We start from the raw sequence: 24,023 nt of genomic DNA, 5'->3' as shown, positions 1-24,023 counted from the left end.
AGGCAATGCCCTGCTGGGGCAGAGGAGCTGCTCCTTTCCCACCTTCCAGAGGGATGCTCACCCACAGCTCCTCTGCTCCCTGGGGTGGGAGGCACTCTGGGCACAGTCACTGAGGCACTGGTAGGGCTGCTGCTGACTTCAGGCTGCGTGGGCTGGGGCTGCACTGACAGTGAGAGCAGCCCTGCCTCTCCCCACACTCGTGGTGTAAACTCGGTGAGGTAATTCCAACTGGAGAGCGGCCTCAGGGGTGAGTCTGTATTGAAGGATCAGCAGAACATCACAGTCTCCAAACATACATGCACATGCTTGCATCCACACACATCTTTGTGTATATACACATGGTGTGTGTATATATATATATATATATATTTACACATTAATAAATAGTGCAATCATTTTCTAGTGCTACAAGGAGCCTGAGGTATTTGATGTATTAAACAGCAGTCAGCTTCTACCTGACTTTAATGAGTGTTTGTTAATGCCTGTGTACTAAATGACTGCTGACTGAGTCAAATACAAATGATCATATCAGTAACAAGTACAGAAGATAAACCTAACTCCTCAGCTAAATTCATTTCACTGCTCTCCTTCTCTAGATGGCATTTACAAGCTCCAAGCCTAGAAAACAATCCTGCTACAATAATCACACACAACTAGCTACAAGCACTGACCAGAGTCACTGGGATGGTTTAGGCTGCAATAGCACCCTGGGATATTTAATTTTTGACTAGTATTTATAATATCACAACCACTCAGGGGATGGAGAAGAGGTAGGTAAGTACCCACAAGATGAAAAGGCAGTGCAAGGAGTGCAGTATGCCCCAGGCAGGAGCTGCAATAGATGCAGAGGAGGGTAGAGCCCATCCCTGCTCCTCATGAGAGCTTAAGCAACAGTTTTTTGCAAATATTCTTTCTAAACTCAGCTTAAAAAAAAAATTAAAAAGGGGGGAGGGTTTTTACAGTTCTTTGAAGGCATATGGGAAGTGGGAATGGGAAATTCTGTGCAGACCCATACACCATACATGAGTCATGACTTTCTGTTTCAGTTCATTTAGCTTCTGGGTTTGGTTTTTATTGCTGCTACATTCACCCTCTGGTTTAGGAGTTTTTTGTGGTTAAAACAGCCAAGACATGGGAACTCCTAGTCTGGCCCTTCCTCTGCCCAAGGGCAGTGGCAAGCTCTTGCTGCCCTCTCAGCTCCACTGGTGGAAGTTCTCCACTTCTGTATGGAGTCCATAAATATTCCTTGGGTCAAGTCAGTGTTAGTCCCTGGCCTAGAGGCCACCACTCATCAGCAGATGTTGAAAAGCCCTTTCCCATCCTCACTCCTGAAAATGCTGAATACCAAATGATGTAACCTGTAATGTTGCCTGCAGCACACTCTGGGACACTGAGCCCCAATCTGGGTGTGAGGGGTCAGCACCTCCCCTCTCCCCAGCTGTGGTGTCCCTGTGGTGTCCCAGGAGGTGACAGACATGTAGGGACTTTGATGTCTGCAAGTGTGGAACAGGAGGAGATAACAGAACTAGAACCTCCTAGGTCAGGGCAGGTTGCTGTGATGCACCTAAATTTTGGGTTATGGTTTTGTCTGAGGCTCCTCTTAGATGTGGGTGGTATGCAATCTGCACAGCTATACAGACACAATGGGAACTAAAACAAAAGATGGCCTCATTAATCTTTTCTAAAATATCTGAGGTCTCTATGAGTTCAAAACTTCCCAGTGGGTGCTGAATTCTCTGCTGATGATCCTGTCAGTGATGCTGCCCACTGCCAGCAGCAGCACCAGGCAAACTCTTCCAGCACTGATCTGCCAGAGGCCTCAGCTATGCTAATGCAGCAAAACCTCTTCTTAAGGTTGTGGGGGCCTCTGCCTGGTCAGAGTGACCCCGAGAAAAGTTGGAAAGTCTCTTTTCCCAGCCTGGCGCTTGAAGAAAGAGTCAGGGCTCTTCATTTCTCAGTCTCAAGGTTGTTTATTGTTCCTTATCTATAAATCTTTTTCTCCTGTCCAGTTGATGTCCACTCAGCAAGACAGTCCAGGCACTCTGCCTGCCCCTGGGGCGGTGTTATGTCTTTATACTAAAAACTATGTGTACAATATTTACAAATACTTTCCAACACCTATCACCTATGTTAGACAGTGAGCTTCTACTCTAAACCAATCCAAAAGCGCCAACATCACAGCAGAAGATGGAGGCCAAGAAGAAGAAGGAGAAAGGCTGGACATGCCCAGATTCCTCCATCTTGCCCCCTGAACCCCCATTCTAAAAACTCCAAAATCTACTTTTTTCACCTTGTGATAAATTATTCTACTTAATTTGTCATGGCTTGCAGATCTTCATCTAAGGTTTGTAACTTGCTCCATGGGTCATAATCAAAACCACAGGCATCTTGGGCTCTGTGCCAGGGTCTCTGAGACCCCTGGCAGGGGTCTTGGCTGCTCAGGACAGCCGGAGGGATGTCCTGGGTCCTGACATAAGGTGAAAGACTCTTCCTGGGATAGCATTCAGGAAATGTAAAGGCAGGAGAAGAAATTAAATTGAGCAAACTCTGTACCCCTTTATTCCTTTCAAGTACAACACCACATTCATTTTCTGAAGTCCCTTCGACTTTCCCCAACCACAAGAGTTATTTTGTCTTTGAAATTCTCTCCAGGCACATTGGTTTTGTCTGCTCTTATGGACCTGCTTTATTCCTCCATGTTCACTCTCACCATATAAAAGCACAGACTCTTCACAGCGCTGCACCAGGAAGCAAAGCCCCACCGGGCCCACCCCTAACCCTGGGGCAGACTGGTGCTTCCCCCTGGCCTCACCTCCCCGAATCCGGGGTGTGAAAGCAGCAGGGACCTGTGCCGGCAGGGAGGTGCACTCCGGGAAGCAGAAGCCCAGAGCAGCGCAACATTCTGCTGTGTCAAACCCCCGGCAGCGCTCGCTGCGTGTTTTCCCGATGGTTATCTCCTCTCCCAGGGTGCAGCTCGGGGGAAACGTGTTTCACCAAGTCAGCGGCAAGCCGTGCCAAGTCACCCTTGTGCTCAGCAGCGCAGGGTCCCGGCACCGATTCGGGCATCCCTTGCAGCATCCAGCTTGGATTCCCCGCGGCCGAGGGAAGCGCGGCTCGCCCTGCGCCGTGCCCGCGATGGGCGGCGCGGCTTTCCCTGCCCGCCCCGTGCCTGGCGCTCCCGCCTTAGCCCGGCTCCGGGGAACAATCCTCGCCTTGTTCGCGCGCAGTGACCTGGGCCGGCATTAGCGCGCTTGAGCGCCCGCACCGCCCGCGCCGCACGGGAAATGCCGGGGCGGCAGCGGCTCCGGGGGCAGGAGGTTTAGCGCAGCCCAGGAGAGATGGTGGGGAAAAAAACAATAAAAAAAACCCACCCAAAATAAACGAACAAATAAAGCCCAACAAACCCAAACCGAACCCCCGCTGGGTTTTGAGAGGGTGATCTGTGCGGTCCCTTGGGTGAAGGGGCACCTGCAGGGACAGCCGCATGCCGCGCTGCTGCTGGGGCTGAGGGCAGGACTGCACAGAAGGGGCACCAATAGGTGACATTTAGAGCAGCAGAGCCCCTGAATGGTTTGCCTGCCAGCTGTGAGTTTGCCTTCACCATCATCATCACCACCACCATCATCATCATCACCATCACCATCATCACCACCACCATCATCATCATCACCACCTAGGCCCTTTGTAGGGTGCTGCCAAGAACCTCAGCCCTGCCCGAGGCTGTGGGGCCCAGGAAAATTCCCCCACTGGGAGAAGGATTTGGGGAATGCAATCACCAGCTGGGGGCACAAGTTAAGGACACCCACGTGTTTTGCCCTGCTGCTCACCAGCCATGGAGCTGGTGGGAACACATTCCAGGCCCCACCTGGAAGCATTTGCAGCCCCCAGGGAAGGTGTCTGCCCTTCACCCTCTGCAATTTTCTCAGGGCTGTGCTCTCCAGCACTTCCAAAGGCCTGGTTTTTTTTAATTGCTGAGAAGATGATGTGAAGGTTTGAATGTCTAGAAATCTTTTGGAAGTACTGGTTATACCCATATGCAGCTTCTTGCAGACCTGAGGAAGTCAGGCAGCCACAGCTGGATCTGACTTTCTGCTCTGGCTGGAGGCTGAGGGTGGTTCTCCACTTGCCTTGCTGGAAAGCCCTAAGGGAAAGCAGGGAGGCAACAGCATCCACCCACTGCCTTACTTGGCTGTCCCAGCATCACCATTTTCAAGTGCTAGCAGGATGCTGCGGTAAGGCAGGATGAAGAAACACTGCTGGCAGTGCTCTCAGAGCCAAGCACTGGAGCTGGAAGCAGAGGAAAGAGCCACCCCACAGGGCAGGCCAGGTTACCTGCAGGCCCCACTTGTGCCTGAGCAGACACAGCTGAGAAAATCTCTGATAAGAAAACTCAGTGGTGCTAACCTCATAGGGGTCTTTAGGCATCAGAGCACACTCACAGGTTATAATTTCAGTCTGTATCATTTCATCTTAACTCCCAGGCACGTTTTGGGAGTGTTTCTTGCCCCCAAGAGCAGGAGCGAGCCCTGCTGCTGTGGGCAGTGTTTGGGACCCCTCCCTGACTGGGTAGTAGAGGGAGGGCTGCAATTGCATCCTTTGTACTCTTGCTCCTCCATGGTCTGTGCCCACAGCCTGCTCATGATCCCTGCAGCCCAGCAGAGGATGGGAGCAATGGACAATCAGCAAAAAAAGACTCTTGAAACACCACATCCACCCATTTCACAGGCTTCCACAGCAGAGGTAGTCATTGAAAGATTTAGTTCCTATCCGTTATTTACTGTATCAAACCAGAAATCTCAGAACTGGTTACAGAAGGAGTTATTACAGAAGAAGGAGTTATTAGCTGTCTAGCAATTTAAATTATCTGCTCCCCCTTATTCCACTTTTTGTGGAGCTATGTTGACGTTTGAAAAAAAAATTCTGTTGCTATAGCTACCAAGATGAGCTTCCAGCCATGAGATTATGATCAATAAAATATGCCAGATGTGTCTCCAAAAGCTTCTATTAATAAAAAACCAAGTGTGATGAGAATCTTCAGACTAATTCTAGGGGACACGAATGAGATGCTTTTAAATATCTCATCAGATGAAAAGTAAAAAGCAGCTAGCACCCCTAAGATTTGATGCCAAGCACTAACTGAAGCATTGCTCTCACTGAGAATGCATGCACTAAAATAGCCTTTCAGAAACACACAGCCCAGAAAGATGAGCACAAGTGAAAGGGGAACCCTGTGTTTTCCAAGGCTGCCACCGGTCCCTTCCCTCCTGCAGAACTGCTGATGTGCAGAACAAAACCCCGGGGCATGCTGTAAAAGTGAAGGCTGAATTTCCTGTCCTTGCAAAATCTCTTCTTCTTTGCAAGTTGCCTCAAAAAGCTCAGTATCCACTTCCCCCTGGAGTGTTTTCCCAAGTGTGCCGCAACTCCAAGAGAAAGATGCACCCAGGGCCCACCAGGCAAGCACCAGCAGGAAGCAGCAAAGGCAGCAGGGGATGGGCAGAGAGGAGCCTCAGAGACAGGTCCTGCCCGAGGGCCAGCAGCTCCCTGGTGCTGGGGGGCTCTGCTCGCCCCTCACTGGCCCCTGGAGTCTCCCTGCAGTGGCTGTCTGCTCTTCTCTACTGCAGATCTCTGGTGCAACAGTTTCCAGATACCTCTCCTTCACCACAGCCTTGCTTTGTCCTGGGTTTCCAAACTCTGACCAAGAACATGACAAAGCCAAACTCCATCCTTTTCCAGGCTGGCAGTGCAATTTCTACCAGCTTTATCAGCCCAGCATATGAACCAAGGATTCTTTTCTTCATGTCCACATGTGCTTTCACCCCTGCAGTCAGCTCTGGAAACAGCTCTCCTCCCCTGACAGCTCCTGCATAGGTTTCAGTTAGAGCTACATGGAGAGTAGAAATAAAATTTTTATTATATTTGACTCATGCTTTTATGCTTATTTTTATGCATTTTGGCTCTTTTTTATTATTATTATGCATATTCTCTCATTTTGCACTTCCCAGCTCATTTTCACCAGCTAATAAAGGTTAATAAACTCACTCCAAGTTATGTGGATGCTTTGAGTCCAATTTGAACACTGCATCACTGATTAGCCCACAACAGGCGAGGTACATGTCTGCTGCCATATTGTCATTGAATTATCCTGTGCTGGAATTGGATGCCACTGTTTGTCACTGTGGGAATGAAACGTTAATTTAATGCCATCTGCATTTATTAGAGAGCAAGCCCATTGTACAGGCTGCCAAGGGAAACTGACAGTTCTCTACAATAATGAGCGCAGGAGGAAAAAATCCATTTCTCATCAGGAATGACTCTTCCCACCTCTCTTGTGCTGCTCAAGTGTCTGTGGATCAATGGAGACAAGTCAGCTGGAAAAGAGAGAAAAATACAAAAATATCTCAAGCTTCACCTATGAGTGGATTTGATAATGATTCACCCACTGCATAGGTCTGACTTTCTGCCATAAATTCATACCATTCATTTCGCAGTTCAAATAAAGAAACCAAATTTTGCGACATTTCCAAGTATCTTCCTGTAAAAAGAAAAAAAAGTGGTTTAAACAAAGAGTGGAAAATGCCAAAAATGCCTAGCACAATATTCTGGTACTTATTCGGAAACATAACGTGTGTCTTTTCCCAGTGTTTTAACGCCAGGATTCAATCCTGGGCAGCTCAGGGGGAAGAAGCAGCACGGCCGCGGCTCCCGGCAGGACAAGACGGACCCAGGGTGGGCAGCGGCGCCGGGAGCCCCGGGCCGGGAGGACCCCGGGAACCGAGGGCGATCCCGGGAACGAACAGGGGGAGCCCCGGCCGTGAGCGCGGCCGGTCCCAGCGGTGCCGGACCCCGGGAACCGAGGGCGATCTCGGGAATGCACGGGGAGCCCGAGCGCCCCCTGGCGCTGAGCGGTCCCGGGCGGATCCGGGCCCGGCTGAGCCCGGGGGTCCGGAGTGAGGGCAGAGCAGGGGCAGAGCAGGGGCCCGGGCCGAGGGACGGAACAATGGATCCTCGGATCGCTGATCCGGCGGTGCCCGGCGCTCGAGGCCACATCGCCCCCGTGCTCGCTCACGGCTGGGAGGTCTCGGGCAGATTCCTGCACGGGCCAGGTTAGGGCCGGCTGTCCCTCACTAGCTCGGCACCGCTGGAACTTCAGCCCCGGCTGGACAATTCTGGGTTTAGTGTCCCGAGCAGTGAGATAACAAGAGCGGCTCACACTTTGCAGGCTCATCAACAAAACAGTCATTTGCCGGGCAGGGAGGATGACAGCCCTGGCAGTGGAGGGACTCATCATTCGACCTGAAGACAGGCTGAACCTCAGACCTAGAGAGTGTCACAGACCAAACTCAAAACCTTTATTACTCCACCACAGCCTGGCCTGAATTCCTTCTTCTCCATCACCTGTGGCTCAGTTCCTCTCCTGTTGTGTAACCCTGAGCACACGGCCTCATGTCTGAGAGGAAATCAGACCCGGAGGAGCAGCAATACCAGTATGTTTCAGGAGGAGCAGCAATACCAGTACCTTCCAGGAAAAGCTCGTCCTTCCCCCAGCACAGGGACAAGTCACTCACACCCGAGGTGGGCAAAGGGGGGCTCTGCAGCCTGAAGGGGAAGGGCGGCAGGGGCTGAGCCTGGTGGTGACAGGACCAGGACTCTTCCCGCGTGTGAGCAGCAGGAGCTGCGCTGCCTCTGCAAGCCACGCCACCACCAAGCGTGAGAGGACATCCTCTCCTACAGGAGCAGCAGGAAAGAAGCTGACCCTGCTGCCGCCCCCGCAAACCAGCCCCGGGCACTGCGGTGACCAGGCTGCTGCAGCGCAGAAAGGCTCGCAGACCTGTGGCTGAAACGAGTCTTCCTGGGCAGCAGACAAAGCTCTGTCCTGGTTTCTGCTGAAGGGTATTTCCTGCAGTAAAAGCATTCAAAGAATCATTTACACCCTCTCAGGGAAGATCATTACAAAACATCCTCCAAATACTCGCTTGTTTATCGGATGATGAGTGATCGCTTAAAACATCTGTCCCGGCAGCACAACACGCCCCTGGCCGTGGAACTGGGCCTGCTGATGAAGGCGATAAGCAAACAGGATAACGCCCGACATTTACACTTTGCTGAGCTAATTTACCTTTATTTTTAATGCTGCTCCTGACAAAAGCAAAATCAAGAATCCACCGAAAGAGCAATTGGCTTCACAGGTATCTTCAATGCTCTGTTATAAGCTGTGAAGTGTATTTGTCTCCAACTATAGGAGACAATTTAGCTGACTTGCAGGACGGGGGTTTTCAGGCATTTTCTCCTCACAACAGGAGCTGTGGAAATAGCTCTCTAACACACACCCGGGGGCACCTCCGAGTTATTTCCACGCCCAGTTTCGTGGATTCAGGAACGCGGAGAATGCGGGTTATGCTGCCCTCCTTGCTGCAGGTATATATCAACACTTCCCTCGGTACCGGAGGTGGAGACACTCGATGGATTTAGCTCTGTTCCAGAACACCGCCGTGCCCACACCATGCAGAGCACAGCCTGCAGGACATCACTGGGCGCAGATATGCCACACCATGCTGTGCAACGCCTCAGCTTTCCCTTCATCACCGTTAGTCTCTTTCTTTTTCAAATGCAAATAGGCTAAACAGGCTCTTTTCTTTTGTCCTATATTTTCCTTCTTCAAGTAACTCTTCTGCCCCTTACCCCGGACAGCGCAACTGACTGACCGGTACCCTCCCCTTCAGCTTTGGCAGTGAAACACTCCAAGGAGTCGGCGGCTCAAACTGCCCTGCCCGCATTGCCCCCAGCAAGGGCTGGGTAAAAATAAAACAATGAACAGTGCGGAGTTCAGGAAGACTCAGAACTCCCCAGGCAAAAACTCTGACGTACCCATCAGTCCTCAGTGATCATCATCCAGAGGTGTTTCCTTCGTCATTTAGTGAGGGTTTATTATTTCCTTAATACATACTTAAGTGGCAGTTTTGCACATAGCACATGTTAAATAGTGATTCATTTTGACACTTCCTAAACGGGTGTTACAACTCCTCGGTGCATTCAAGGGGGAAGGACCTAGGCCAGCCAATGAATTCCTTACCAGTTTGACAGTGCAGGTAACCACAGCTTTCCCCTGGCAGAGATGCAGTCATATTTTTTGCTCACTTCCGAAAGTGATTTTGGACCATTCCATTGCTCATAAGAAACTTCAGAGTGAAAGATTTCCTTTCCTTTCTGAGCATCCCTTCGTGGTTGTCTGCAATAAAGAGGTCTGAGTTGATCATCCTCTAGCAGATTCAGAGATTTATTCAAAAGGGAGCTCTGTGACTGAGCCATCTTCTGTTAACAGGGCACACTAGGAAATATTTTACAGTCTAGATCAGCTCACTGCTGAACAGTTTTACAGATGCAATTTCTCCCTCCTGAGATCTTTGCTTTTACAGTAACTGTACTGGCAGACTTAAATCATTACCTACTTTCGGCTTTATATATATATGTATATTTTTATAGATCAAAGCTATACATCTAGCTAAATCTTTTTCTGTGGAAATTATCCAGAAGTTGTTTGCAAAACCTTGCATAACCACACTGCTACATAAAAAACATCAGTTCAATAGCACTAAGAAAAAGCAGAATCAGCTTTACAGATACTGGTAAAGAAAATGAGTCCTTGGAAAGGAAAAGAAGCCTACAAAAGTCTAGATGGCACAGAAATACTGGAAATTGATGAATCCAGCTCAACCAGAATGAGGGGTCACCAAATCAGCAGTTTAAGTTTAAGAAAAGAGAGGTTCACAAAGCAAGTGGTAACTCATGGTAATTCCTTTCCAACCAAGTTTACATGGATTCTGGAAACAACTGTCCAAGCCTGTGGATAAAAAGAGAGCTTTGAGCACCACCATACAGACAAGTGACGCCACACTCAGGAGAGCCCCAAGCACAACACAACACACCTGGAGAAGTTGTTGCATCACCACATTTGAGCCCTTGTAGTGATAATAAATGGAATAAATGCACAAAGAAGTTCAAAGATTTTTCTCCTCTTTATTTAAACACAAATACATTTACAGCATGCAGGTAAGTTAAAACTATATGGCGTCTTCCCCAAACCAATTGTTTTAATGCATCTTAAGTGTACTGAAGTTAAATCAGATTCCACAGGTAGACTTGTCCTCATGTCAAATTTAGAGTTACACACAGTAGTGAGTCAGCATTTAAATTATGTAAATAATTTAGTTGTTCACCAGAAATAAATATTATTTCACCAAGTTCCTATCCTAAACCATCTTTTAAAAATATGATCTAGAGGAACATAAAAATAAGAACCACTCAAAAACTGCAAGTTGAAAATAGCAGTGTTGAACATTCCCTGTATAGACTGAATACTTTCATTTACAAAATACAGTAATTTTCCTGTCTGGCTGACCTATGACAGCCAAACCAGAAAGCACAGAAAGTTGTGTGGTTTTTTTCATTTTTTACATTTTAAGAGGCAGTTCTTGGTAAACTTCATAAAAGGTTTAAAATAAAAAAAAGAAGTTTAAATACAAAAAGGTGATGTATACTGAGCTACACACTAGTTCCTATTTAATCTAATTTTTTAAACACAGCAATTTTCAGCACCAAAACCCATGACAATTACCTACAGGAATGAAACCCCCATTCACAGGCATGAGAAAAAATCCTGCTTCATTTGAGTGTGTTGTTTTGTTTTTATGATTGCACATTGACAGATGAAGGCCTGAAAACCTGTGGTTAACATTGAGAAAGATAATGGACAGTGCTGATTCCATGATGAGAAATTTAATTCAAAATATTTTGTTGTTTATTTTTTCCCTCATTATGCTGCCTTCAACTGTGCTTTAAAACAACTGCAAGTTTGGAGTGTTCGGCGGCCTTAGTGAAGAAAACTGTCTTAAAAGCTGAGAACTCCAAAACAGTGGTATTTCCAACTGATACACTCAACCTTTAAAAATCAAACTACTAAAAATTCAGACTACTGTAGATATAGAAAAAAAGTGGTTCAAGGTCTAAAATTGGACTATACTCCATCATAATATAAATATTTTGCCTATTTTAAAATATAAAAATTGAAAGTGATTTGCTGTCTGAACAGTCACAGAGTTTCTACTGTTTTCACAATAACTGAATACCCAGCAAAAAACTCAAGCCAGAACAAAAAGTTGTATCAACCAGGTCTGAAAAACTCATTGCATTCTTCCAGCAACACTAAGTTTCTTCTTTCTTAAAGACCTGGTAACTAGCTAGTTTCTATACAGAAGAAGGCTGTCCTAAAAATTATAGTGGCTAAACCTTATTAATAAGTTAAGTAAATTATACTATAAAACTTTAAACCCTGGATTCAGCTCAGTGAGAGTACCAGAGCTCAAAACAAACAAAACAAAACAAAAAAATCAAAACCGCACGTTTTGTTTTGTTAGCCACTTTACAGGACTTTATTGCAAAGAGAAGAAAAATATTCAACAACTACTACTTTGGACATTTCATATACCTACTTACAAATGAATTACAAATACAATTCAGGGTAGCACTTTATTTTATTGTTATTTTAAACACATGCCTCTGGCATTTCTGGATACATCAGTTTTAAAAAGTTGTGTCCTTTATTTATGTATCTGAATTCATTGGCCTGTGGCTGAAAAAGGCTTTTTAAATTGAAAATTAAAATTTTCGTCAAGAATTCCAGTACTGTATGTAGTGGAATATGAAGTTACAGTTTAGATTGCCCTCATTTCACTATTACAAAATAGTGAAAGTGAAGCATCACAGATACAGACAAATGGACAGACAGGCTCATCAGAATGAAGCAGAATGTTTTCACTCCACCAGACCATACTGTGTGCAGAACCAGGAACAGGACAGATGGGATAATCCATTGCCAAAGTCTTGTAAACTCAGGTTTGCTCTTATTTCTGTACAGTATTTAACTCTAAGTCACCCTGTGGCCGGGCACTGGGTGAGGTAACAGTTACAGAGCCCTGTTCTCACCCAACTCTTTAGGTCGGCAGTGCCTTGAGGCAGCCGTGTCAGCTTCAGGATCCTCACACTGTCCAAACACAGTTAGCTCCAATGCAGCATTCCAAAAGAACACTGTAATGCAGAGTGCCGCCCTAATTCAGTGGGACATGTAGTGTTATGCGAAGTGATAAAAATGAAAGTATACTTAAACACTGTTGCACATTCCCTAAGACAATAAGATGTACACAAATTAAGCTAGAAAATTCGAACTAAGATTTTTCTCAACGTACATTCAGCTTGGCACAGTGCAGACTAAATTTAAGACATGAAAGACAAACTGTGTAATAAGCAGAGCTACACTTTAAGTAACATGTCATTTTTCAAGACGCCAAAATTGCACTCTAGTTGGTTTTTTTTGGGAATCAGTTAGCAGAATTTGTAGAAGGGGGAAGAGCTGTACAGGCCTGGTATAATTTATACAATTTTCAAAAAATAATCCTACAGTCCCCAAAAGGAGAGATTATTGTCATGGAATGACTCCCTCTACACAATATCCAATCTTCCTCATGCTGCATTTACTTTTCAGCAACTGTAAATGAAAAAAAAAATCACAGAGTTAAGACAAAAAAGAAAAGTTATTTACATTTACAGTAGACCATATCACTATTTACATGGCTTTTAAGAGCCCAGTTCTTAAACCACTCAGATAAGTGCTAATAAAAAACCCACTTTAAACCCACAGCACACAAAGCATTTAAGCAATGCTGTTTGCTACCAACGATTTTACAGCACCACAAACTGACTGGGCATGCAATTTGGACTGCAATAATGGAATAAGCATTACAGACAGAAACCACTTAGAGCCCAGTTCCATTTCCCACGACTGTTGCTGCTATTCCTGGCTAGTGGCAATTCCTTGGTCATTCAAGGCAAATGTTATTCAAGGCTGAAGTACCCATCAGCTCAACCTCTTATTTACCAAGAGACATTTCTGAACAGAACCAGGTCCCTTGACTAGTACTACAGCCCTGTTTTCTCTGAATTGGAGAGAAAGCTTGGAAAAGTCAGTTAGCAAATGAAAAAACCAAACAGAAACAACATTCACATAAGCTGTTCTGGAGCCTTTCATTAGAGGAGCACCCAGATTTCAAGCACCCCACCCCATTTTAGATGTATTTCAAACTGAAGATGCAGAAAATTAACTAAGGGAATGTCTACAAGACATTTATAGACACATACAAAAGTGGAGATAACAACAGGGAATATAAAGTATAGCATTACTGTTAGGTGAACAACAGATCAACCAACTATAAAGCAGATATTAATTAAAAAGAGAGATGATTCTGTAAAGCAACTTAAGCGTATTAAATACCATGGAACAAGTAATTACTTTGGAGATTAGAGATGTTTTAAAGTAAGTGTACATTTAATTTCAATTACTGTAACTGTATTTTAGCTAGGCTAACATTTTAAGTTTACTGGATAAGGACATGAATTCTTCTGTTAAATAATTCCAAATCACTGACACACAAAGCAGAGCACAAAAACAGTAAGAAAAGTAAATAAATAACATGTAAAAATATGGGAAATTTTATATCATCATCAAATGTTTTCCTGAAGAAAATTGTATTCTAAAAAATAATAGCAAGCCAAAAGAATTTAAAATATCCAATCCTTTCTCAAACAGTGGCTACTGTCTTTGACTGGTAACCATCTCCAACTGATTGTTTCCACATTTTGTTCTACTCCTGCAGAACACCATCAGAATTACCATTTTACAGCAAACACGCTTTAGAAGGAAAGCAGCAGCATCTTTAGTCAGGTGTACATTATACCATTCCACTGGCTATAAAAAGGAGGAGCTAACCTGACTATTTGAGTGACTTTATGCCACAGAATGAACTGTAATAAACCTAACACAAAGTAGTTTGATCACACATGTTACAAAAAGCTACAGGACAAACTTACACTTTGTCTTGCCGTCCACCTCCGCGCAGCACAACTGGCTGGCTGTTCTGAGTGAACGCACCTCCACCGCGAATTGCACTTGGATGAGTTGGAGAAGCTGCTGGATGCTGGCCAGGGCGGATAGGCTTAGCTGCACGACAAGAAATGGGACTTACAAATATACACATGACAGCATCTTGGATTATTCAAATTTACTGATATCATTAGCCAAACGCAACAGTCACAACTGAATGCACTTTGAATAAGAAAACAAGTTTAGAGGATGGCATTGTGAGAACGTAACAGATTAGTGTCAACTACAACAAACCCTGGAGAATAGACAAGGTTTTGCTTTTACTGTTCCCTGTTAAAGCTTGCAAAGCTTCTGATAAGGATTATCTTCACAAGAATTATCTGCGCCACCTAATGTATTACCTTCTATGAATCCTTTTTTTTTGGCAATAAGAACTGAAATAAGACACAACACTAAGACAGCTTCCTGAGAGTTATGTATCAGTAAGGAATCATACTTGTTGTCCTTCTCACATCTACTTATTGATAAAGTCACTAGTTTCTCTCTCTGCAGGTGGTTCTGTGTACCAATACTGCACAGATAACACTGCTTCATCAACCTACCACCATATTAAAAAAAACTTGCTCTATAGCCAAAGTAAAAATCCAGCCATTCGACAGGTTCATAAGCTGCATACACTTAATAAACTGTATTTTCAATCAGTTTTGCACTTAACTCTTAACAGAACACACATAATGTATGTGTAGGACTTCACAAAGTTCTGTCATATTAAAGAGAAGCACTTAAAATTTCAGCAGGCAAAAAAGAACCTACAGGCAGCAGCTGCAGCAGAGAAACACTTCTCAATTACTGCCTTATAGGAAACTGATCTCCAGGAGGACATGACTAGTTCATCTAGACATTAAATCACAAAAGGCTGTGTACCTCAGGTGAGCTCACTAGAGAATTGTTTGGTTTCTTGGAGACCATTTGAGAGAAAATTAAGACATAAAAGCACCCGTCTGCAAGCTGCCACTTCATGTGATCACGAAATTTTAACTATTTTGCAACAGCTCTTTGCAGATCTGCAGAATATGAGCAACATTTAACTGCAACACTCATTTTAGTCACATTAACAATTAAGAGAAGTGTATTGATGACTGAAGTCCTTCAGTTCTACAGCTGCAGTGTAATGTGCAGAGTTAAGTTCTCCTCAGGTCACACACCTTCTGCAGAGTAATGGCAGGTGGAAGAGTAAAGGAATATGACTATTTTGCCTCCACCTTCCCACCCATTTTTCTGTTATTTTCCCCTAGAGAGGGCTGTGGATAGTCTATGTTTTGGAACAAAGAACTGAAAATGTAATTAAGGATATTTGGATATTGTGGGTTTCTGTCTGCTCCTCTGCCCCTTAAGATCAGGTCAATTTTTTTGTTATTGTCGTTGAAGGCAATGGCTTAATCTCTCTTGTTTCCTTGAAATACCTATTTAGTCTTAGAAATTGGAATGGAATTGGAATCATCTAAGAGATTAAGACTCACATGCAGTGTACTGTTTCTTCCAGGAAATATAACACGTTCAGACTAGAAATCTAGGTTGGTAAGCCTTTTCCAAAGTCAAATAAAATAAATAAAAAGGCAAACAACCATAAAGTACCACCTCCACACACAGTCTGTTAACCAAAATATAACTCACAGTAGAAAGTAGATCACATTGGTATGTGCAGTTTCAATGAGGGCTGAAAGATGCACATATACACAAAAACAAAACAAAACAAAAGTAGGAGAGATGAAGCTTTTGGGGGCAGGGGATTCTTTACTCACCAATTTGTGCCGAATGTCCTCTTCTGGCCATATTCTTGGATCTCACAGCTTCCTTTATACGATCTACTTCTTGCTGGTAGCGCTTGCGGTCACGAGAAGCATTCTCTTTGGCCTCCTTCAGGGCAGACTCCAAAGCTTTAACCCTTTCAGCTGTAGCTCTGAGTCTCTTCTCCAGTTTAGGAAGTTCACAGCGCAGATCAGCATTATCACGTACCAGCTACAAAGCCAGAAGTGATTATTTTTGTGGTATCTCCCTTCATAGGGAGAGCTAACCAAACACCCTCCTCACCCCTAAGGAGGCAAAGCAGTAGGCTTACTGTATTAACTTTGCTTAAGCTTTTAGTAAATCTGTGGAGGTCAGTGACATTGAGACTGTCATTTGCAAAATCAGTTACTGTGGAAGAACCTGCTACCCAACAGAGGCACCTCTTCCATCTGAGACAGGCAAGCAGCCCTCAGACTCATATACGCAGTCTAAACACAAACCCGCATCCTCTTCTGTTTAAATGCAGCTATTTTATTATACACACACATGTACTTAAAACAGCTAATTTATTTATGTTACAAAATAATAGACTAAAGTTTTCCTGTATCAAGAGACACACTTAAAATGTAGAAGTATTTACTTATAAAACTTATTTTATGACCAACAGACAGTTGCTTCTGTAATAATGGATGTGGAGTAGTTCCATTAAAATTTGAAATGAAATTTCACTGTACCTGCTTGTGAACTTTTGTAAGCTGTTCAAGATTATTCTCAAGGAAGGAAATCTTCTGTTTCTGTGCAGCACTGCCTCCTGTATCATCTGAGTCAATCTCAGCACTCTGCAGGGGGAGGGAGACAGGAGGCTGAGTACAAATCTGAATTTGCAAATTAAGACCAAGCGATAAAAATTAAAGCAGATAAACATCAGTTCCTAACTTAGTTCTAAACTGAAATTCATGCAGCATTCTCAGAAACAACAAGTTTTACTACAGCACCACATTACCTTTTTCACTCTAGTAGCCAGATCTTGAACAAACAGCTTCCGAAGATTGTGAAGAGTCTGAAGTTCTTTTGCCTGCAGTTAAGGACAAGAAATTAACAAAACAACCCAAACAAACTCCGAAAGAAAAAAGACAAATATAGACATTTGCTTTGGAATATATTCTGACTACTTACCACAGTCTCTTCCAAACCCTTTAAATCTTGCCTTGCTTGTTCCCGTCTGTCCTGCATAACCCTAAAAGAGAATAAATTGTTCCTGAAATATCCTAGAAAAATTAGAAATTTTCTTTTAGAGGACTACAGTAATTAACACTCTATGGTACAAAAAAAAAAAGTATTTTGGTTGAAGTCTTAAATTAAAGATGTAACCAACAGGTGACACTTAGAAATCTGTATGGCATGGGGGTGGTGGGATTGGGGGAGTTGCAAAAGGAAAAGAGGAATGTACTTTTAATATTGAATACAAACAAGTACATTCAGATACATAAATTATAAAAGTTTATAGAATAGTAAAAGACAACTCTCATAGTCCACTTAGGAGTGAATATTTGGGGAGATCTTATTCTACAAATGTTCTTAGCTGTGACCAGCTGAGATGATAAGTATCATGTGGCAGATTAAAAATTTTCTCTTTGTTTTCTTTAACACCTCACTCTCAACACATTGGCAAAACCAGCATCAAAAACAACAATGTCAGTGTACAGGAATAGAACCTGATGATTATCTGTGTAAAGAGCTGCTCTCTTGACAGTTACTGTGAAAGCATTTTCTGCACAGGAAATGCTCTTTCTCAGAACTGTAAGTCAGTGCAGTTAACAAGATGACAGAAAACAGGAAAGGAATGTGGATGTTTCTTTTTATGACCTGAGATTAGAATATAAAGTGAAAAAAATCAAGCATTCCTGTTAAGTAGTTAAAAAAACTTCTTTTCCTCTTGGAATTTCTCCTCACTCAGTCAGTTTCACTACTAGCTCACAGTTAAATGACCAAATATTTGATCTAATAAAATATTCTAAATAATGCAACTATCCTATCCATTTTCCAGGATAAATAGTTCCACGCATCTCCTACAATTTCAAATGGAAAAAATTAAAGTGAATAATCTGTATTGTTCCTGGTCTGTCATTTGCCATGCACATTTATGACATTCAGCAGAAAACAACTGGATTCAAAAAGTCTGGGGGAGGACACAGAATACAATTTTTAGAACTTCTTTGCAAATCTTTTGAAGAGGAATGTTCCTCTACAGCAGATGCTTTAAAGTGGTCAGTGCTAGATGTAGCTGAGCCTACAAACTGAAATAGAAAGCAATAATGTGGGATGTATAGCAAATCTTACAAGAAAATCTATTGCAGTTAATGTAAGTTTTGTAATCATTGTGGCAGATAGATAAATCAAAATAAGATGGAATCACAAGACCAGAGTACTGTTAAAACTTTAGTCAGTTAAACAGCACAAACAAACAAACAAACAAACAAACAAAAAAACCCCAAAAGCAAGCATTGCTTCTTGGTTACCAGCACAGATCAGTCAGGTCCCTCTGATTACTTCAAATACCATTATAAAAAACCCTGAAAACCACTGTGTGCTTTAAACATAGCCAAAAAGAACTTTTGAAAGAGTACTTTTAAGTATAATGTATTTTTAGCTTCTGTAAAGATAAATTTGTATGCACCAGGAAGGGGTTACAACTGATACACTTAGAAAGATTTCCAGGAGACTAAAGTCAGATTTCTAGAAGCTGAGAACTCTTTTCAAGTTTGACTTGGATAGTACCTGCAAGTAGAATGTAATTCCACTTTTCCACTAACTTTCGAGTCTCTAATTCACTAACACATTGTATTTAGTTAATCAATGAAGCATGCAACTGTTTAATTTTAAGCATAAACCAATTAGAGCCACCTAACAAGTCAAATCACATAGGAACCATAAAAACATTAAGGGAACACAAGAACCACAAAAAGAGTAAGGGGAATTGTTAGAAGACTCCTGTATTCTTACAGAATGCAATACTCAGCTGCAAATTGAAAAGTTAATTACTCCAATCCATAGCATAATAACAAAAAAACAATTGTGGCCTTCATATCTTTCATAATTTTACTCCCTATTTTAAGTATTTATGCAGTGCAAAGGTTCTAAAAAAGTATTGTATGCTCTTTACAAGGATACTATAAAGTGAGAGGCACTGCAACTGGATCACTAGTTCTAGAGTAAGTGTCCCCCCACACATTTGTTTCATGCATCACTTTTATTATCACTCACGTAAGCTCATGAAGTTTTCTGCTTTTCTCCTGATCAGTCGCTTTCAGCTTCTCATGCTCGACTCTCAGACGTTCCTGTTCAAGCATCATCTTCTGGTTTTGGCTGAACACAAAGTAAATATTTTATCAGCTGAAACTCTTAGCCCATTCAGTAACAAAATGGAAGACAGAAGGACAGTTCTGGAGGAAACTCTTACCACTTCCTCCCACTGTACTGTGCTTCTGTACTTGCCCAGTCCAGAGACATTTGGCACTACTAAAATAAAGACAAGTACTTACTCTTGAAGCTCAGTGATGAGCTTCTCTTTTGCATCAACTTCATCTCTCAGGCTACTGATTTGTTTCTGATGTGTCTCACGATGGCTCTGAATTTGCTGCTCCACAGCTTGCTATTAGAAAAAACCAGAACATATTAAATGCTCTGAGTTACTACCAGGCTTCACTCTGGGGGGATTTGGGTTGTTAGGGTTTTCTTTTTTAAGCAATGAAATTGACTTACCTTGACTTCATTTGCAGTTTGAACCTTATTTAAGTGCTCTTTCTCCATTTCATGGACCTTTTCTAGAAGGGATAGAGAACAAAAAACACAATTCAGCTAGGTATCTACACAATCACATGGATGATGGCATTGATTTCCCTTCCCTTGCCAACACCTTACAATTTGGTAGAAGTCCCCTCCCACCACCAAAATTAATTAAATTAGTAACATCTTTAATCCTATCAATAACAGTTCGTTCAAGCAGCAGACATATTTTACCATGGATTATTGCTACATGTTCAGTAGCAAAAAGCCTTTCTATAGCTCTGCCTTTCAACCTAAACAGAAAAGAGCAATTCCCACTTTATATTTATCACTATATTGTTAAAATGGTGGTGGTGGGTGGGGTGTAGGGAGGCAAGTCCTACCCTGTGCTCGGAGTTGAACTAATTCTTCATTAAGGGAATCCACAGATTCTTCCAGCTGCCTCTTTTTCTGTTCCACATTCTGAAGATATTCAGTCAGCGACTTGATCTTGGCTTCATGCTTGTGGAATGAAAAGATTCATTTGCTTTGGAACTAGGTACCATGGAATTACATCTGCATAAATGGTTCATACTTATTTTTTACACAACAAGTAACCTCATCTCAAAACAAAAATGGTGCCAGCTAGACTCTTAGAAGAATATGACTACTCAAGTAGATCTGTAATGCAGCCTTTAAGACAATGTCTTTATTCTGGGTTGGAATGAAATACATTTTTGGCTGGGAGATGTTTTGAATGTTAAATACTAACAGAGGCAAGAGAGGGCCACTGTATTTAGAAGACTGCCCTGAAATGTGCATCTCCTGATTTTAAAAGAGATGATTATCTATATGAAAACCAATATACAGAAATATTAAACTGAGTATCTAGATTACAGTTTTCAGAAGTGTTAGAATTCACATTACTTATCTTTTCTAACAATCACATTAAAACAGCCTTTCTCACATTAGAACTAAATTTAATCTGCTATACAAACCTCTTGGAATTTTACTCTGCTATTACTTCTCCCACTTCCAGCCTGGGGCATTAGCAGGCAGAGTGCCCACTAGCCACTGCTTTTGTAAGACTTGCATTTGTAAAGAATCCTGTGATGGAGAACACACAGGCTCCAGTATTTAATACAAGTGCTACAAAAGCATTAGCAGGCTACAGATAAATTGCAGGAATTCTGACTTCCTGCCATGCACAATTACTTAGAAGCATCCAATCTGATGACAGTACTAAGAAAACAGCTGAGTCTTATGGCTGTTCACTCACAGTGTGCTTTGTTAGGTGCCAAAAAAACCCTGCAACTTGTTTTTTTCCCTAATAGGGTAATGAATTGAATTTATATAAAACACTGTGCACTGTAGAGAAATATTTACCTGTGAGATCCGGAGCTGGCAGGCAGCCAACTCCTTTTCATTTTCTTCCATTTTCTTATTGCTTTCAGCTTGTGTGCCTTCTAACTGTTTGCAACGTTTCACCATTGTTTTCACTTCTGATTTCATTTTGCTAATGTACAGCCTTGCAACTGTGAATTCCTCATCTATCATGCCAGTTCCCTCAGGCTGCTGAAAAGGGTGGAATTGCACATTTAGGAAGCTCACATAACAAAAGTGAACTAACAGTGCACTGGAGCATCTTAATCAGCCTCAACTGATAACCACAGAACTTAAAGAAAAACAAAACCCCCAAACTTACATTTTGGTATTTAAGTTTACTGATTGATTATTTAGAAGTTGCAAAGACAATAAGTTGCTTGAAGAAGTAAATACAATTCACAATTTATTTCTAATACTGCTCAGAATGACTTAACGCAAGTCATCCTTGCCCTATAGCCATCTTCTAGACTTATCTGTTATTTCATGTCCTCATGCCATTTTTACTGTAAGAGTCATCCTGATTGTCACACTGTAAGTCAGTATTAGATTTCTAAGACAATGCTGTTGATTATGACCACTTCATACAGCAGTTTGATAACAGGAATGAGAACACTGCTTCAGAAAAAAATCATGCATGCTCTTCCTTGTCTACGCATAATCAAATTCTGTCTGGGACCTGATTAAGTCACAACACAAGCAATGGAGAAGCTTATGCCCAAATTATTAATATAGATGAAGCTTCCTGTGGTGGTAATTTTTACCATACTAAGAAAATGCCCCCACCTATCCACAATGCATGTGGTGTTTAATACATGGCATTGAAGACAGCAGTGATTAACTCTTACCTTGACATCATTATTTCCTACTGCAATTCCAATCTCTGCAAGATCCTTTAGTAAGGAGGCCATCATTTCTGTTGCTCGTTTCTTCTGATGGTTGGTCATTTCTTTAAGTTTCTGAAGCTCTGCATCTATACTGGCTAAAGTGACCTATAGTAAAAGAAGGTACCCTTGATTAAACAAAACACACTCGTTCTTGGAACTAGTGCCATACTATTTACAGAGAACCAGCATTTCTTCTGAAAGAGCTAACAGCTACTGGGGACAGAGACCTTCGACTCACAAAATCTTAAAATTCTGCAGCAAAATTAGTGTTAACACTGTGAAACAGCATTTAGAGTTATATACAATTAAATATTGCAGGGAATCACATTTATAGAAAAAGAGTAAATGGACAGCAAGTCAAACACTTTCCACCATATTTTCGTAAATTAAAACAATTTCACCTCTATCTGCAGAGCTCTTAACTCTTCCCTACCTGCAAATCCAAAAATGAGAATGCTCTTCCAGTACTGACATTTCATAAGCTCAACACTTATTCTTGAGTGCTTTTTCAGCTGGTTTGAGCTGCTGTGGTTGTAGCGGCTGCAGCTCAGCAGCTTGCATGCTCAAGAGCCTGCCATTAGTCTGCATCTCAGGCAGAGATGCCAAAGGAGGTTACTGCATGGGTTAGCAGTGCCAGATTGGGATGCCTTAATTTTATGACACCTCTGAACAGTTGCTTTCTTGCAGATTGAGTTATTCATGACACTCAGTGGATGTTAGTTATAACATCTAGAATCAGTACCTATAACTAAAAACTACATCAATAAAGTAAACAAGAAAAAAAAAACACATCAAAAAACCAAACCATACACTTCCAAATCATACACACACAGCAAGCCTACTCCAACAGACTTCAAATGCTGCTCATAAGACTCTGACTTTCATAATTCTCTGACTTTTGGCCAATCTTTAAGTGATGTAAGTTACCAGTTCAGAACACTCAGAAGATTAAAAAGAAGTTTCATGATCTTGTGAACTTCAATGACATCACTAGTGCTCTCCCATGTCAAATCTTACTAACTGAAAACTGGAAGACAGCCAATAGAAGACTCAGACCCTCTTATCTTCGAGAAGAGTGAGACTTGTGTCATTGATATTGTCATGTCTGCAATGCCAGCAAACATGCTGATCCTTTCCAGTACTTCGAATTTTAGGACAGTAGGTAGAGTATCAACTGCTTAAAACTGATTGAGGTCTGCCAAATAACTGGCTACCAAAACTGCCAGTTCAGAAACTTTGCAGGGACGTAAGGAGGTGCATGGTAGCCTGTGAGACTGATGCTGCATCTGTATCTTAACAAGGGTTATCTTGTGGAACATGTCTCCAACTACTCCTTTCAGAAAGTAAACCAAACTGCTTATTTTTGAAGGCATCAAGGTAAGTATCTCACATTCCAAACACACAGCAGGCAAACACACATTCCTTTTAAGAAAAACTGCAGCATGCTCACTGCAACTTCAAGATTGGAAAAAGCAGATTCTTAAGTCAGGATTTTCCCAACTGCACCAGAAAGGCAAACAACACCAGCATGTAATGAAAATTTTAAGTTTTGACATCTAGGATATTTCTGAAAACTCTGCAGGTAGTAAAATGTCACAGGCACTAAAAAGACAAGCACTATCAAGGTCAATAATCACCATACATTTTTTCTTAAGTTTACAGGTTTTAGATTATCATTCCCTGCAAAAATGAAGTAAGTTTTAGACTTAGGATCTCATTTTCCCTTGTGAAACATTTTCAAATGACTTTAAAAACTACAGGTAAGGCAAGAAAGTCACACTGAAGATTGTCAGTAATTTCTTATCCCAATTTCATACCGATTTTTGATTGAGTTCATCACTAAGCAGTTCATATTCCTTTGCCTTATCTTCTACTTCCTGAGACTTCTGATCATAGTTGACAGCTAATTCTTCAAGGGCTTGTAGCACCTCTTTCACTTCCTCTTTAGAAGCATCATTTTCAGCCTGAAGGCGATTCAACTCTGCTTGCAGGTTGTCTTGGTCCCGTCTGGTTGATGCCAGAAGCTGCAACATTGGTAGAGGTTTAATAAAATAGAATAATAAATAATCATGAAGAAAATTCCACACATCTTGAATTTTATTAATGCTTTTAGTTGTACAATAGCTTATATCTACATTCCTATTAACTAGCTTCATGCAATAAGGATACCAAGAATATAATCAACAACTAAATTCACAATCTATATTCACAGTTCTTAAAGTTTCTAAATATCCTAAAAATGGAAGTGATTACAAATGAAGACATATAGG

At 42.2% G+C, this 24,023-nt stretch overlaps 1 protein-coding gene across 1 annotated transcript in view; it reads right to left on the bottom strand.

Moving 5' to 3' along the window:
- Nucleotides 1–9,994: 9,994 nt before the first annotated feature.
- The window catches only part of KIF5B (kinesin family member 5B), a 33,622-nt gene continuing 19,593 nt past the window's right edge, over nt 9,995–24,023 (bottom strand). The window contains exons 14-26 of the mRNA XM_030969955.1: nt 23,571–23,777; nt 21,715–21,858; nt 20,870–21,058; nt 19,888–20,005; nt 19,481–19,542; nt 19,261–19,370; nt 18,983–19,084; nt 16,895–16,955; nt 16,722–16,793; nt 16,453–16,557; nt 15,733–15,949; nt 13,918–14,047; nt 9,995–12,538 (exon numbers count right to left, since the gene is read on the bottom strand). Of these exons, the coding sequence (XP_030825815.1) occupies nt 12,532–12,538; nt 13,918–14,047; nt 15,733–15,949; nt 16,453–16,557; nt 16,722–16,793; nt 16,895–16,955; nt 18,983–19,084; nt 19,261–19,370; nt 19,481–19,542; nt 19,888–20,005; nt 20,870–21,058; nt 21,715–21,858; nt 23,571–23,777 (1,524 nt within the window). The 3' untranslated portion in view covers nt 9,995–12,531. The remainder of the gene's footprint in view (nt 12,539–13,917; nt 14,048–15,732; nt 15,950–16,452; nt 16,558–16,721; nt 16,794–16,894; nt 16,956–18,982; nt 19,085–19,260; nt 19,371–19,480; nt 19,543–19,887; nt 20,006–20,869; nt 21,059–21,714; nt 21,859–23,570; nt 23,778–24,023) is intronic.

Source organism: Camarhynchus parvulus, chromosome 2 (assembly GCF_901933205.1).
Source record: "Camarhynchus parvulus chromosome 2, STF_HiC, whole genome shotgun sequence".
NCBI lineage: Eukaryota > Metazoa > Chordata > Aves > Passeriformes > Thraupidae > Camarhynchus > Camarhynchus parvulus.
Note: the sequence above shows the minus strand (reverse complement) of the source record. Positions and strands in the feature narration are given on the sequence as shown.